Source organism: Ovis canadensis, chromosome 15 (assembly GCF_042477335.2).
Source record: "Ovis canadensis isolate MfBH-ARS-UI-01 breed Bighorn chromosome 15, ARS-UI_OviCan_v2, whole genome shotgun sequence".
NCBI classification, from domain to species: domain Eukaryota; kingdom Metazoa; phylum Chordata; class Mammalia; order Artiodactyla; family Bovidae; genus Ovis; species Ovis canadensis.
The window spans coordinates 51,939,413-51,953,588 of NC_091259.1; the positions used below are offsets into that span (position 1 = coordinate 51,939,413).

General features: G+C 39.4%; 1 protein-coding gene across 10 annotated transcripts in view; it reads left to right on the forward strand.

The window, feature by feature from the left end:
• Positions 1-14,176, forward strand: part of STK33 (serine/threonine kinase 33) — a 199,526-nt gene that overhangs the window by 108,000 nt on the left and 77,350 nt on the right. For 8 of the 10 annotated variants that reach the window (XM_069554488.1, XM_069554489.1, XM_069554490.1 and 5 more), the window contains one exon: positions 4,291-4,395. The exons of the other annotated variants lie outside the window; for them this stretch is intronic. In XM_069554488.1, coding sequence (XP_069410589.1) covers positions 4,291-4,395 — 105 coding nt within the window. The remainder of the gene's footprint in view (positions 1-4,290; positions 4,396-14,176) is intronic. 10 annotated transcript variants of the gene reach the window in all.

Consider the following 14,176-nt stretch of genomic DNA (forward strand, 5'->3'; position numbering starts at 1 on the left):
TTCAAAAGCATCAATTCTTCGGCGCTCAGCTTTCTTTATAGTCCAACTCTCACATCTATACATGACTACCGGAAAAACCATAGATTTGACTAGATGGACCTTTGTTGGCAAAGTAGTGTGTGTGCTTTTTAATATGCTGTCTAGGTTGGTCATAACTTTCCTTGCAAGGAGCAAGTGTCTTTTAATTTCATGGCTGCAGTCACCATCTGGTGTGATTTTGGAGCCCTGAAAAATGAAGTCTGTCACTGTTTCCACTGTTTCCCCATCTGTTTGCCATGAAGTGATGGGACCAGATGCCATTATCATAGTTTTCTGAGTGTTGAGTTTTAAGCCAACTTTTTCACTCTCCTCTTTCACTTTCATCAAGAGGCTCTTTAGTTCTTCTTCAGTTTCTGCCATGAGGGTGGTGTCATCAGCATATCTGAAGTTATTGATATTTCTCCTGGCAATCTTGATTCTAGCTTGTACTTTACCCAGCCTGGCATTTCGCATGATATACTCTGCATATAAATTAAATAAGCAGGTGACAATATTCAGCCTTGACGCACTCCTTTCCCTATTTGGAACCAGTCTATTGTTCCATGTCCAGTTCTAACTGTTGCTTCCTGACCTGTGTACAGATTTCTCAAGAGGCAGGTCAGGTGGTCTGGTATTCCCATCTCTTGAAGAATTTTCCAAGGTTTGTTGTGATCCACACAGTCAAGGCTTTGGCATAGTCAATAAAGCAGAAATAGATGTTTTTCTGGAACTCTATTGCTTTTTCGATGATCCAACAGATGTTGGCAATTTGATCTCTGGTTCCTCTGCCTTTTCTAAAACCAGCTTGAACATCAGGATGTTCCCGGTTCACGTATTGCTGAAGTCTGGCTTGGAGAATTTTGAGCATTACTTTACTAGTGTGTGAGATGAGTGCAATTGTGTGGTAGTTTGAGCATTCTTTGGCATTGCCTTTCTTTGGGATTGGAATGAAAACTGACCTTTTCCAGTCCTGTGGCCACTGCTGAGTTTTCCATATTTGCTGGCATATTGAGTGCAGCACTTTCACAGCATCATCTTTCAGGATTTGAAATAGCTCAACTGGAATTCCATCACCTCCACTAGCTTTGTTCGTAGTGATGCTTTCTAAGGCCCACTTGACTTCACATTCTAGGATGTCTGGCTCTAGGTGAGTGATCACACCAATCTTGGTTGTGAAGATCTTTTTTGTACAGTTCTTCTGTGTATTCCTGCCACCTCTTCTTGGGGCCAAACCATGGTGGAGGTAATGAAGATAATGGTAACTTCCTTCAAAAGGTCCCATGCGTGTACTGCTACACTCAGTGCCCCAACCCTGCAGCAGGCCACCACCAACCCATGCCTCTGCCGGAGACTCCTGGACATCTTGGACAAGTCTGGATCAGTCTCTTGTGTGGTCACTGCTCCTTTTTCCTCGGTCCTGGTGTGCACAAGGTTCTGTTTGTGCCCTCCGAGAGTCTATTTCCCCAGTCCTGTGTAAGTTCTGGCATCTCTGTGGTAGTGTCAATGGCAACCTCCTCCAAGAGGGCTTATGCCATACCCAAGTCTGCTGCACCCAGCCATACCCAAGGGAAATGCTACCCACTCTAGGGAAAGGCTACTCACTCCAGTATTCTGGCCTAGAGAATTCCATGGACTCATGGGGTTGCAAAGAGTGGTGCATGACTGAGTGACGTTCACTTTTGCTTTCTTTCTTTTACCAGAGTCAGTTGAAGATGAGGGTTGATTATCAGTATATGTAGATGTAGGGTTGTTGTCTTCCTAGTGAGCATTAGGTCCTGATAGTCTCTCCTGATGTGGTTCTGATATACTTTGCCCTATCCAGCCAGTCCATCCTAAGGGAGATCAGTCCTGGGTGTTCATTGAAAGGACTGATGCTCAAGCTGAAACTCCAATACTTTGGCCACCTCATGCGAAGAGTTGACTCATTGGAAAAGACCCTGATGCTGGGAGGGCTTGGGGGCAGGAGGAGAAGGGGGTGACAGAGGATGAGATGGCTGGATGGCATCACTGACTACATGGACATGAGTTTGGGTGAACTTCAGGAGTTGGTGATGAACAGGGAGGCCTGGCGTGCTGCAGTTCATGGGGTTGCAAAGAGTCAGACATGACTGAGTGACTGAACTGAACTGATCCTCTCCTTTCCTTTCATTCATTATTTCCTCATTGATAGCCAACTCTGTTCATCCTACCAGCTCTTTCCGTTTGAATCACTTTCTCTCCAGCTCTCTTCTGTACTGTTTACCTTGTATCCGCTGTAGTTCCCACTTTAGATTGCACGGGAGTGACAAATGGAGTGGGCTTCTCTTTAAGGGAGAATCCAAGTCTTCAAACTTCATAACTGATCACTTCATCAACTTGAAAACAGTTTCTGTGCTTGAGGAAAAAGGCAACATTACCATGGTGTTTTTTCCCTTGGGTCTGTGATATTACATTTACAAAATGAAATAGTAGGTTATATGCATTCTTTAAAAAACAAACAATAGGGAATTACATATCATTTCTCCCTGAAGTTTAGCTTCCCTGGTGGCTCAGAGGTTAAAGCGTCTGCCTGCAATGCAGGAGACCTGGGTTCGATCCCTGGGTCCGGAAGATCCCCTGGAGAAGGAAACAGCAACCCACTTCAGTATTCTTGCCTGGAGAATCCCATGGACAGAGGAGCCTGGTGGGCTTCAGTCCACGGGGTCGCAAAGAGTCAGACACGACTGAGCGACTTCACACTCACACACACATATCATTTCTCCCTGAAATTTAATAAAGTAACATTAACTCTTAATAAGGGGAGATCCAGAGTCCTTCCAGAAATCCCTAGGATTAACTAAATGGGATTTCCTTTGTTTCTTTGGTGTCAGATAGGGTTAGGCTTAGCTTTCAGGGTTATATAGTCATTTTCTTGCAACTTTAGGAATTCATAATCTTGCACATAGATATTGATGCTGAGACTTTTCAGGACACCAAGATAATAAAATAAAATTATATAGTCAGTATATGAATTGGACAATATATTACTGCATTAAATATAGATAAACCATTTGTGGTGGGAAGTAGGAATAGGCTTGAGATGAATTATTAGGAGAAATTGTGACATCTGTCCATGTCTATTCTCTACAGGAATTTATTCCTCAAAGCCACTATTTCTCTTAATAACTATAAAGTTATTTCTCCTCAAGGATTCATCCTCCATGGGTGGGGCACAGTGGGTTTTCAGTTTCCTATCACTTTTGAGATGGTAATGTTTAAAGGGTAAAGATACTTAGAAGCAGGCATGACAGTAGGTACAATTTTAACTAGGTAAAATTTGCCTTATGATCAATCTCTTTCCAAGTCCTTCAGGAACTGCTGTGTCTCTTCTAACTTTGGGGGAAGGAGTGGGTTAGGAGGAGGGAGGGAGGAATAAGAGCTTTGTTATTCCTTTCAGGGATATTTTTATGTGAATGAGGACAGTGTTTATTCTTGAATGATTACGGTAATTTAGATATCAAAAGGGATGATGATTGGGGTGGTGGTAGTGCTGGCAAAGGTGGAGAAAGCCCTTCCGGAGTATCTTAGATGATGGTGTAGATAATCAGTTACTTGCACACCTGATGGTCTGGTCAGGTATGGTTAAGGATTTCACCTAAGGAGGTAATTTGGAGTTGGGTTGGTCTGAAGGCAAAAATCTCCATTTCCATTGTGCACTCTCTCTCTTTCTCTCCTGCTCTTTCTCTCTCTATCAAATTTTTGAGGCTGGGGGACTAGGAAGTGATATAATGCAGGGCGAAGTGTAAAATCTCAACTGCCTATTGTTTCCTTTTGATATGTATATAAATGTAATGGAAACAAAGCAAGATAAAACAAAAACATTTTGTTTTACCAATAACTGACATTTAATGAGACAGATGCCTTATATCCATTTTCTAATTGACATCCCTAGAAAGTAGATTTTGTTTTTATTATGCTACCATCAAAGGATCAACATAGTTTTGAAGGAAATACCAAAAAGCATATTAAGAGCTGCAATAATTTTGTGATGTGACAGAGACCATGTTGTTAGCTAATTTATAGAAACCATCCAAGAAACAGATATGATTTGAGGCTGAATTATCTCTTAAAATTGGGCAAAGGAAAGAAAGGGTATATGTTAATCTTATCATGCAGATAGGTTGCATATTATCTTTTGGAAAAGGAACTTTCTGAAAAAAATATAGGAAAAAATATAAAATAACTCTAACTTTTGTATTGAGGTATGTGGTAATGAAATTCTTACATGAAATCTGTATTTCCTCATGATCTAAGGCTGGAAGCTCTGCTGTGAAGTTACTTGAACGGGAAGTGGACATCCTAAAAAGTGTGAAACATGAACATATCATACATCTGGAACAAGTATTTGAGACACCTAAGGTAAAGCTGGGCTTCCTTGGTGGCTCAGAGGGTAAAGAATCTGTCTGGAATGTGGGAGACCTGGGTTCAATCCCTGGGTTGGGAAGATCTCCTGGAGAAGCAAATGGCAACCCATTGCAATATTCTTACCTGGAGAATTCTATTAACAGAGGAGCCTGGCAAAGCTTTATCAGGTGCTGCATTCTGAAAGTTGTTATTTTTACAAAATTAATATCCCCTTGAGAAGTAGTCTCTTTGGGACACAGTGGCTCATGTTTTTGGCATGACTCTGTCACAGCACTCTGTCAGTGGAGATTGATGAAAAGCATTCTGGAGGATGTTTTATTGTTGATTGTATACTTAGGTGTCTGATGATTAGATTGATGTCTTCAGTGATATTTCTGGTGGCATGTTGGGAAAAAAATGAAACAACTTCAGATATAACCCAGAGTGATCAGAGTTTCCTTAGAAGTGGCTTTCCTTTTTGCTATGGTCCTTGGCTCTGCATTAGAGTCCCTTGGATTAGTGTCATAATTCTGCAAGGTTAACTTCATAGTAGAGTTGGTATGGTTGTTTGCCATTCTGCAAAAGTTGTTTATTGCCCATGAGCCTGGGTGTCTCTCTGCTAGGAGGTGGTGTGATATAGTGGTTAGGTGTGCTAGGTCAGATTGCCTGTACAATTTAATACTGGATCTACCACTTATTAGTTGTGAGGCCATGGACAAATTACTCAACCTCTCTACTTAAGTTTCCTCATCTGTAAGACAGGTTTAATGATAGTTGGTTTTCAGTTGTTAAGTCGTGTCCAACTCTTTGAAACCCCATGGACTGCAGCATGCCAGGCTTGCCTCTCCTTCACTATTTCCTGGAGTTTGCTCAAACTCATGTCCATTGAGTCAGTGGTGCCATCCAACCGTCTCATCCTGTGTTGCCCCTTCTCCTCCTGCCTTCAATCTTTCCCAGGATCGGGGCCTTTTTCAGTGAGTTGGCTCTTCACATCAGGTGGCCAAAGTAATGGAGCTTCAGCTTCAGCATCAGTCCTTCCAATGAATATTCAGGGTTAATAGTATTAACCACATTTAGTTGTGGAGGGATTAAGTGGGAAAATGAGTATAAAGCATATGTCTCATTGAATGTTAGCTATTGTTCTTTGTTTCTTTTGCCAGTTTCTAAGGCAGCAGTAGTCAATTTGGGTTATGCATTGTGCATGATTCATTAGGAGTGCTTGGTAACTATTAGAGATGACAGTTACCTTTACAGGAGGCCATAAATGGCAATGATGCCAAAAGCCTTCCCTGGTTTTTTAATCTTAGAGTTGTGACTTACTTTATCCTCAGATCTTCTTAGAACAGTTTTATCCTTTATCACTGGTTTTAACCAGTTTGATTGTGTCGTGCCTTAGTGTAGCTGTGTTCATGTTTCTTGGCTTGGGTTTCATGGAGCTTCTTGGATCTGTGAGTTTATGGTTTTCATAAAATTTAGGAACATTTTGGCCATTATTTTTTATGCCTCGAAGGACTTTCAAGTACACATGAGATTGTTTGATATTTTTCAGAGCTTACTGACTCTCTATTCATTTTTTTTCAATCTTTGTTCTTTCCTTATTGAATTTAGCAGAGTTTCTATTGTGATATCTTCAGATTCTATAACTTTTTTTTCTGTAACATCATATATGCTGTTTATACTTTCTAGTGGAAATTTGATTTGGATCATTTTTGTATCTTCCGTGTTTCTACATAACATGCTCACTATTTCCTCCTTCTTCTTAAATATAGTTTTAATAACTTTTACTGCCTTTTTCTATTAATTATATCATGTGTGCCCATTTAGGTCCATTTTAAGTGATTGATTTCCCCTACTTAATTATGAGTTATATTTTCCTGCTTCTTTTTATGCCTGTTCATTTTTTATTGGATGCTGGCTAATCTTTTATATTCTTACAGCTATTCTTGAGCTTTATTCAAGACATAGTTGAGTTATTTAGAAATAGTTTGATACTTTTGAAGCTTAATTTAAACTGTTTGGTGGCACCACAGAGCCTTTGGTCTGGGCTAATTTTTCCCTAAGTAATGAGGTAAGACCCTTTTGAGTACTCTGCCCAATGTCCCATGAATTATGAGATTTTCCACTCTGGCTAGTGGAAATAGGAACTCTTCCTGGCCTTGTGGAGACTTCAGTCATTGTTCCCTCTGATACTTTTGCATGGTACTTTCCCCAGCTTTGGGTAGATTCTTTTTTTTTTTTTTTAATTTACTTTTTATTGAAAGATAATTATTGCTTTACAGAATTTTGTTGTTTTTTGTCAAACCTCAACATGAATCAGCCATAGGTATACATATATCCCCTCCCTTTGGAACCTCCCTCCCATCTCCCCATCCCACCTCTCTAGGTTGATACAGAGCCCCTGTTTGAGTTTCCTGAGCCATACAGCAAATTCCCGTTGGCTATCTATTTTACATATGGTGATGTCAGTTCCATGATACTCTTTCCATGCATCTCATCCCTCTTCTCCCCGCTCCCCATGTCCATAAGTCTATTGGCTGTTTCTCCATTGCTGCCCTGTAAATAAATTCCTCAGTACCATTTTTCTAGATTCTGTATATGTGCATTAGAATATGATATTTATCTTTCTTTTTCTGACTCACTCCACTCTGTGTAATAGGTTCTAGGTTCATCCACCTCATCAAAACTGACTCAAATGTGTTCCTTTTTATGGCCGAGTAATATTCCATGTGTGTATGTACCACAGCTTCTTTATCCATTCATCTGTTGATGAACATCTAGGTTGTCTCCATGTCCTAGCTATTGTAAATAGTGCTGCAAAGAACAAGGGGATACATGTGTCTTTTTCAATTTTGTTTTCCTCAGGGTATATGCCTAGGACTGGGATTTCTGGGTCATATGGTGGTTTTATTTCTAGTTTTTTAAGGAATCTCCATACTGTTTTCCATAGTGGATGTATCAATTTACATTCCCACCAACAGTACAAGAGCATTCCATTTTCTCCACACCCTCTCCAGCATTTATTGTTAGTAGACTTTTTGATGATGGCCACTCTGACCAGTGTGAGGTTATATCTCATTGTAGTTTTGATTTGCATTTCTCTAATAATGAGTGATGGGAAGTAGATGGGGAAACAGTGTCAGACTTTATTTTTTTGGATGCCAAAATCACTGCAGATGGTGACTGCAGCCATGAAATTAAAAGATGCTTACTCCTTGGAGGGAAAGTTATGACCAACCTGGATAGCGCATTGAAAAGCAGAGATATTACTTTGCCAACAAAGTTCCATCTAGTCAAGGCTATGGTTTTTCCAGTGGTCGTGTATGGATGTGAGAGTTGGACTGTGAAGAAAGCTGAGTGCCGAAGAATTGATGCTTTTGAACTGTGGTGTTGGAGAAGACTCTTGAGAGTCCCTTGGACTGCAAGGAGATCCAACCAATCCATTCTGAAGGAGATCACTCCTGGGTGTTCTTTGGAAGGAATGATGCTAAAGCTGAAACTCCAGTACTTTGGCCACCTCATGTGAAGAGTTGACTCATTGGAAAAGACCCTGATGCTTGGAGGGCTTGGGGGCAGGAGGACAAGGGGATCACAGAGGATGAGATGGCTGGATGGCATCACCGACTCCATGGACATGAGTTTGAGAGACCTCCGGGAGTTGGTGATGGACAGGGAGGCCTGGCATGCTGCGATTCATGGGGTCGCAAAGAGTCAGACACGACTGAGCGACTGAACTGAACTGAATAATGAGTGATGTTGAGCATCTTTTCATGTGTTTGTTAGCTATCTATATGTCTTCTTTGGAGAAATGTCTGTTTAGGTCTTTTTCTCACATTTTGTTTGTTGTGTGTTTTTCTGGCATTGAGTTCTGCCTGTATATTTTGGAAATTAATCCTTTGTCAGTTGTTTCATTTGCTATTATTTTCTCCCATTCTGAGGGTTGTCTTTTTACCTTGCTTATAGTTTCCTTTGCTGTGTGAAAGCTTTTAAGTTTAATCAGATCCTGCTTATTTACTTTTATTTTTATTTCTGTTACTCTAGGAGGTCAGTCATAGAGGATCTTACTTTGATTTATGTCATTGAGTGTTCTGCCTATGTTGTCCTCTAAGAGTTTCATAGTTTCTGGTTTTACGTTTATGTCTTTAATCCATTTTGAGTTTATCTTTGTGTATGGTGTTAGGAAGTGTTCTAATTTCATTCTTTTACATGTAGCTGTCCAGTTTTCCCAGCACCATTTATTGAAGAGGCTGTCTGCTCCATTGTATATTCTTGCCTCTTTTGTCAAAAATAAGGTACCCATAGATGTATGGGTTTATTTCTGGGCTTTCTATCTTGTTCCATTGGTCTATATTTCTGTTTTTGTGCCAGTACCATACTGTCTTGATGATTGTAGCTGAAGTTAGGAAGGTTGATTCCTCCAATTCCATTCTTTCTCAAGACTGCTTTCACTATTTGGAGTCTTTTGTGTTTCCATATGAATTGTGAAATTTTTTGTTCTAGTTCTATGAAAAATGCCATTGGTAATTTGATAGGGATCACGTTGAATCTGTAGGATGCATTTGGTAGTATAGTCGTTTTCACAACATTGATTCTTCTAGCCAGGAACATGGAATATCTCTCCATCTGTTTATGTCATCTTTGATTTCTGTCATCAGTGTCTTATAATCTTCTGTGTGCAGTTCTTTTGTCTCCATAGGTAAGTTTATTCCTAGATATTTAATTCTTTTTGTTGCAATGGTACATGAGATTGATTCCTTAATTTCTCTTTCTGATTTTTCATTGTTAGTTTATAGAAATGCAAGTGATTTCTATGTATTGATTTTGTATCCTGCAGCTTTGCTAAATTCGCTGATTAGCTCCAGTAATTTTCTGATACTATCTTTAGGGTTTTCCATGTATAGTATCATGTCATCTGCAAACAGTGAGAGCTTTACTTCTTTTCTGATCTGGATTACTTTTATTTCTTTTTCTTCTCTAATTGCTGTAGCTAGGACTTCCAGAACTATGTTGAATAATAGTGGCAAAAGTGGACACCCTTGTCTTGTTCCTGATCTTAGGGGGAATGCTTTCAATTTTTCACCGTTGAGAATAATGTTTGCCGTAGGCTTATCATATATGGCCTTTACTAGGTTGAGGTAGGTTCCTTCTATACCCATTTTTTAGAAGAGTTTTAAACATAATGGGTGCTGAATTTTGTCCAAGGCTTTTTCTTCATCTATTGAGATTATCCTATGGTTTTTATCTTTTAATTTGTTAATATGGTGTATCATATTGATTGATTTGCATATATTGAAGAATCCTTCCATCCCTGGAATAAACCCAACTTGATCATGGTGTATGAGCTTTTTGATGTGTTGCTGAATTCTGTTTGCTAAAATTTTGTTGAGGATTTTTGCATCTATGTTCATCAGTGATATTTGCCAGCAGTTTTCTTTTTGTGTGTTGTCTTTGTCTGGTTTTGGTATCAGGGTAATGGTGGCCTCGTAGAATGAGTTTGGATGTGTTCCTTCCTCTGCAACTTTTTGAAAGAGTTTTAGAAGAATAGGCATTATCTCTTCTCTAAATGTTTGATAGAATTCTCATGTGAAGCCATCTGGTCCTGGGCTTTTGCTTTTTTGGGAGATTTTGATCACAGCTTCAATTTCAGTGCTTATAATTGAGTTGTTCATAATTTCTATTTCTTCCTGGTTCAGTCTTAGAGGATTGAACTTTTCTAAGAACCTGTCCATTTCTTCCAGGTTATCCATTTTATTGCCATATAGTTGTTCATAATAGTCTCTTATAATCCTTTGTATTTCTGCGTTGTCTGTTGTAACCTCTTCTTTTTCCTTTCTAATTTTGTTGATTTGATCTCCCTTTTTTTCTTGATGAGTCTGGCTAAAGGTTTGTCAAATTTGTGTATCTTCACAAAGAACCAGCTTTTAGTTTCATTAATCTTTACTATTATTTCTTTAATTTCTTTTTCATTTGTTTCTGCTTGGATCTTTATGATTTCTTTCTTTCTACTAATTTTGGAGTATTTTGTTTGTTTGTTTGTTTCCACTTGTTTTAGGTGTAAAGTTAGGCTGTCTATTCGATGTTTTTCTTGTTTCTTGAGGAAGGACTGTATTGCTATAAACTTCCCTCTTAGGACTGCTTTTGCTGCATCCCATAGGTTTTGAGTTGTTGTGTTTTTATTGTCATTTGTTTCTAGAAATTTTTTTATTTCCCTTTTGATTTCTTCAGTAATCTGTTGGTTATTTAGAAATGTGTTCTTTAATCTCCATGTGTTTGTGTTTCCTACAGTTTTTTTCTTGTAATTGATACCTAGTTTCAAAGTGTTGTGGTCAGAGAAGATGCTTGATATGATTTCAATTTTCTTAAATTTACTGAGGCTTGATTTGTGACCCACGATGTGGTCTATACTAGAGAATGTTCCATGTGCACTTGAGAAGAAGGTGTGTTCTTCTGCATTTGGATGGAATGTCCTGAAGATATCAGTGAGATCCATCTCATCTAATGTATCATTTAAGACTTGTGTTTCCTGGGAAAACTGGTCAACCACTTGTAAAAGAATGAAACTAGAACACTTTCTAACACCATACACAAAAATAAACTCAAAATGGATTAAAGATCTAAACATAAGACCAGAAGCTATAAAACTCCTCAAGGAAAACATAGGCAAAACACTGTCTGACATAAATCACAGCAGGATCCTCTATGACCCACCTCCCAGAGTAATGGAAATAGAAGTAAAAATGCACAAATGGGACCTAATTAAACTTAAAAGCTTTTGCACAATGAAGGAAACTATAAGCAATGTGAAAAGACAGCCTTCAGAATGGGAGAAAATAATAGCAAATGAAGCAACTGACAAAGAATTAATCTCAAAAATATACAAGGAAGTCCTGTAGCTCAATTCCAGTAAAATAAACGACCCAATCAACAAATGGGCCAAAGAACTAAACAGATATTTCTCCAAAGAAGACATACAGATGGCTAACAAACATGAAAAGATGCTCAACATCACTCATTATCAGAGAAATGCAAATCAGCACCACAATGAGGTACCATCTCATGCCGCTCAGAATGGCTGCGATCCAAAAATCTACAAACAATAAATGCTGGAGAGGGTGTGGAGAAAAGGGAACCCTCTTACACTGTTGGTGGGAATGACAACTAGTACAGCCACTATGGAGAACAGTGTGGAGATTCCTTAAAAAGCTTGAAATAGAACTGCCATATGAACCAGCAACCTCACTGCTGGGCATACACACTGAGGAAACCATAATTGAAAGAGACATGTGTACCCCAATGTTCATTGCAGCACTGTTTATAATAGCCAGGACATGGAAGCAACCTAGATGTCCATCACAGACGAATGGATAAGAAAGGTGTGATACATATACACAATGGAATATTGCTCAGCCATTAAAAAGAACACATTTGAATCAGTTCTAATGAGGTGGATGAAACTGGAAGTAAGAGTAAAGTAAGTAAGAAAGAAAAACACCAATACAGTATGCTGCTGCTGCTACTGCTAAGTCACTTCAGTCGTGTCCGACTCTGTGCGACCCCATAGACGGAAGCCCACCAGGCTCCCTCGTCCCTGGGATTCTCCAGGCAAGAACACTGGAGTGGGTTGCCATTTCCTTCTCCAATGCATGAAAGTGAAAAGTGAAAGGGAAGTCGCTCAGTCATGTCCGACTCTTAGCAACCCCATGCACTGCAGCCTACCCTGCTCCTCTGTCCATGGGATGTTCTAGGCAAGAGTACTGGAGTGGGGTGCCATTTGCATATATATGGAATTTAGAAAGATGGTATCGATAACCCTATATGCAAGACAGCAAAAGAGACATAGATGTATAGAACAGTTTTTTGGACTCTGTGGGAGAAGGCGAGGGTGGGATGATCTGAGAGAATAGCATTGAAACATGTATATTATCTTATGTGAAACAGATCGCCAGTCCAGGTTTGGTGCATGAGACAGGGTGCTCAGGGCTGGTGCACTGGGATGACCTAAGGGATGGGATGGAGAGGGAAGTGGGTGGGGGGTTCAGGATGGGGAACACATGTAAACCCATGGCTGATTCGTGTCAGTGTATGGCAAAAACCACTACAATATTGTAATGTAATTAGCCTCCAATTAAAGTAAATAAATAATAAAAAGACTTGTGTTTCCTTATTAATTTTCTGTTTTGATGATCTGTCCATTGGTGTGAGTGGGGTGTTAAAGTCTCCTACTATTATTGTGTTACTGTCAATTTCTCCTTTTGTGTCTGTTAATGTTAGTCTTATGTATTGAGGTGCTCCTTCCTATGTTGGGTGCATAGATATTTACAATTGTTATAGCTTCCTCTTGGATTGATCCCTTGATCATTATGTAGTGTCCTTCCTTATCTCTTGTAATCGTCTTTATTTTAAGGTCTACTTAGTCTGATATGAGAATTGCTACTCCAGCTTTCTTTTGCTTCCCATTTGCATGAAATATATTTTTCCATCCTCACATTTTCAGTGTTTATGTGTCTTGAGGGCTAAAGTGGGTTTCTTGTAAATAGCATATATATGGTTCTTGTTTTTGTATCCATTCAGCCAGTCTGTATCTTTTGGTTGGAGCATTTAATCCATTTACATTTAAAGTAATTATTGATATATATGTTCCTATTACTATTTTCTTAATTGTTTGGGGGTGATTTTGTAGATCTTTTTTCTTTTGTATTTCTTGACTATATAAGTCCATTTAATGTTTGCTGTAAAGCTGGTTTGGTGGTACTGAATTCTCTTAACTTTTGCTTGTCTGAAAAGCTTTTTATTTCTCCATCAATTTTGAATGAGATCCTTGCCGGGTATAGTAACCTTGAATGAATGAATGAATGAATGAATGAAGTTGCTCAGTTGTGTCCGACTCTTTGCAACCCCATAGACTGTAGCCTACCAGGCTCCTTTGTCCATGGGATTTTCCAGGCAATAGTGCTGGAGTGGATTGCCATTTCCTTCTCCAGGGGATCTTCCCAACCTAGGGCTCGAACCCAGGTCTCCCGCATTGTAGACAGAAGCTTTACCGTCTGAGCCACCACAGTAACCTTGGATGTAGGTTTTTCCCTTTCAGTACTTTAAATATATCCTGCCATTCCCTTCTGGCCTGCAGAGTTTCTGCTGAAAAGATCAGCTATTAAGCAAATGGGGTTTCCTTTGTATGTTACTTGTTGCTTTTCCCTTGCTGTTTTTAATATTGTTTCTTTGTGTTTAGTCTTTGTTAGTTTGATTAGTATGTGTCTTGGCATGTTTCTCCTTGCGTTTATCCTGTATGGGACTCTTTGTGCCTCTTGGACTTGATTGGCTATTTCCTTTTCCATGTTGGGGAAATTTTCAACTATAATCTCTTCAAAAATTTTCTCTTCTTCTTCTGGGACTCCCATAATTTGAATATTGCTGTATTTGGTATTGTCCCAGAGGTCTCTGAGACTATTCTCAGTTCTTTTCATTCTTTTTACTTTATTCTGCTCCTCAGAAGTTATTCCCACCATTTTATCTTCCAACTTCCAACTTCCGATTTGTTCTTCTGCTTCAGATATTCTGCTATTGATTCCTTCTCAGTTCAGTTCAGTCACTCAGTGGTGTCCGATTCTATGCGACCCCATGAATCACAGCACACCAGACCTCCCTGTCCATCAACCCCCGGAGTTCACTCAAACTCATGTCCATCGAGTTGGTGATGCCATTTGGCCATCTCATCCTCTGTTGTCCCCTTCTCCTCCTGCCCCAAATCCCTCCCAGCATCAGAGTCTTTTCCAGTGAGTCAACTCTTCGCATGAGGTGG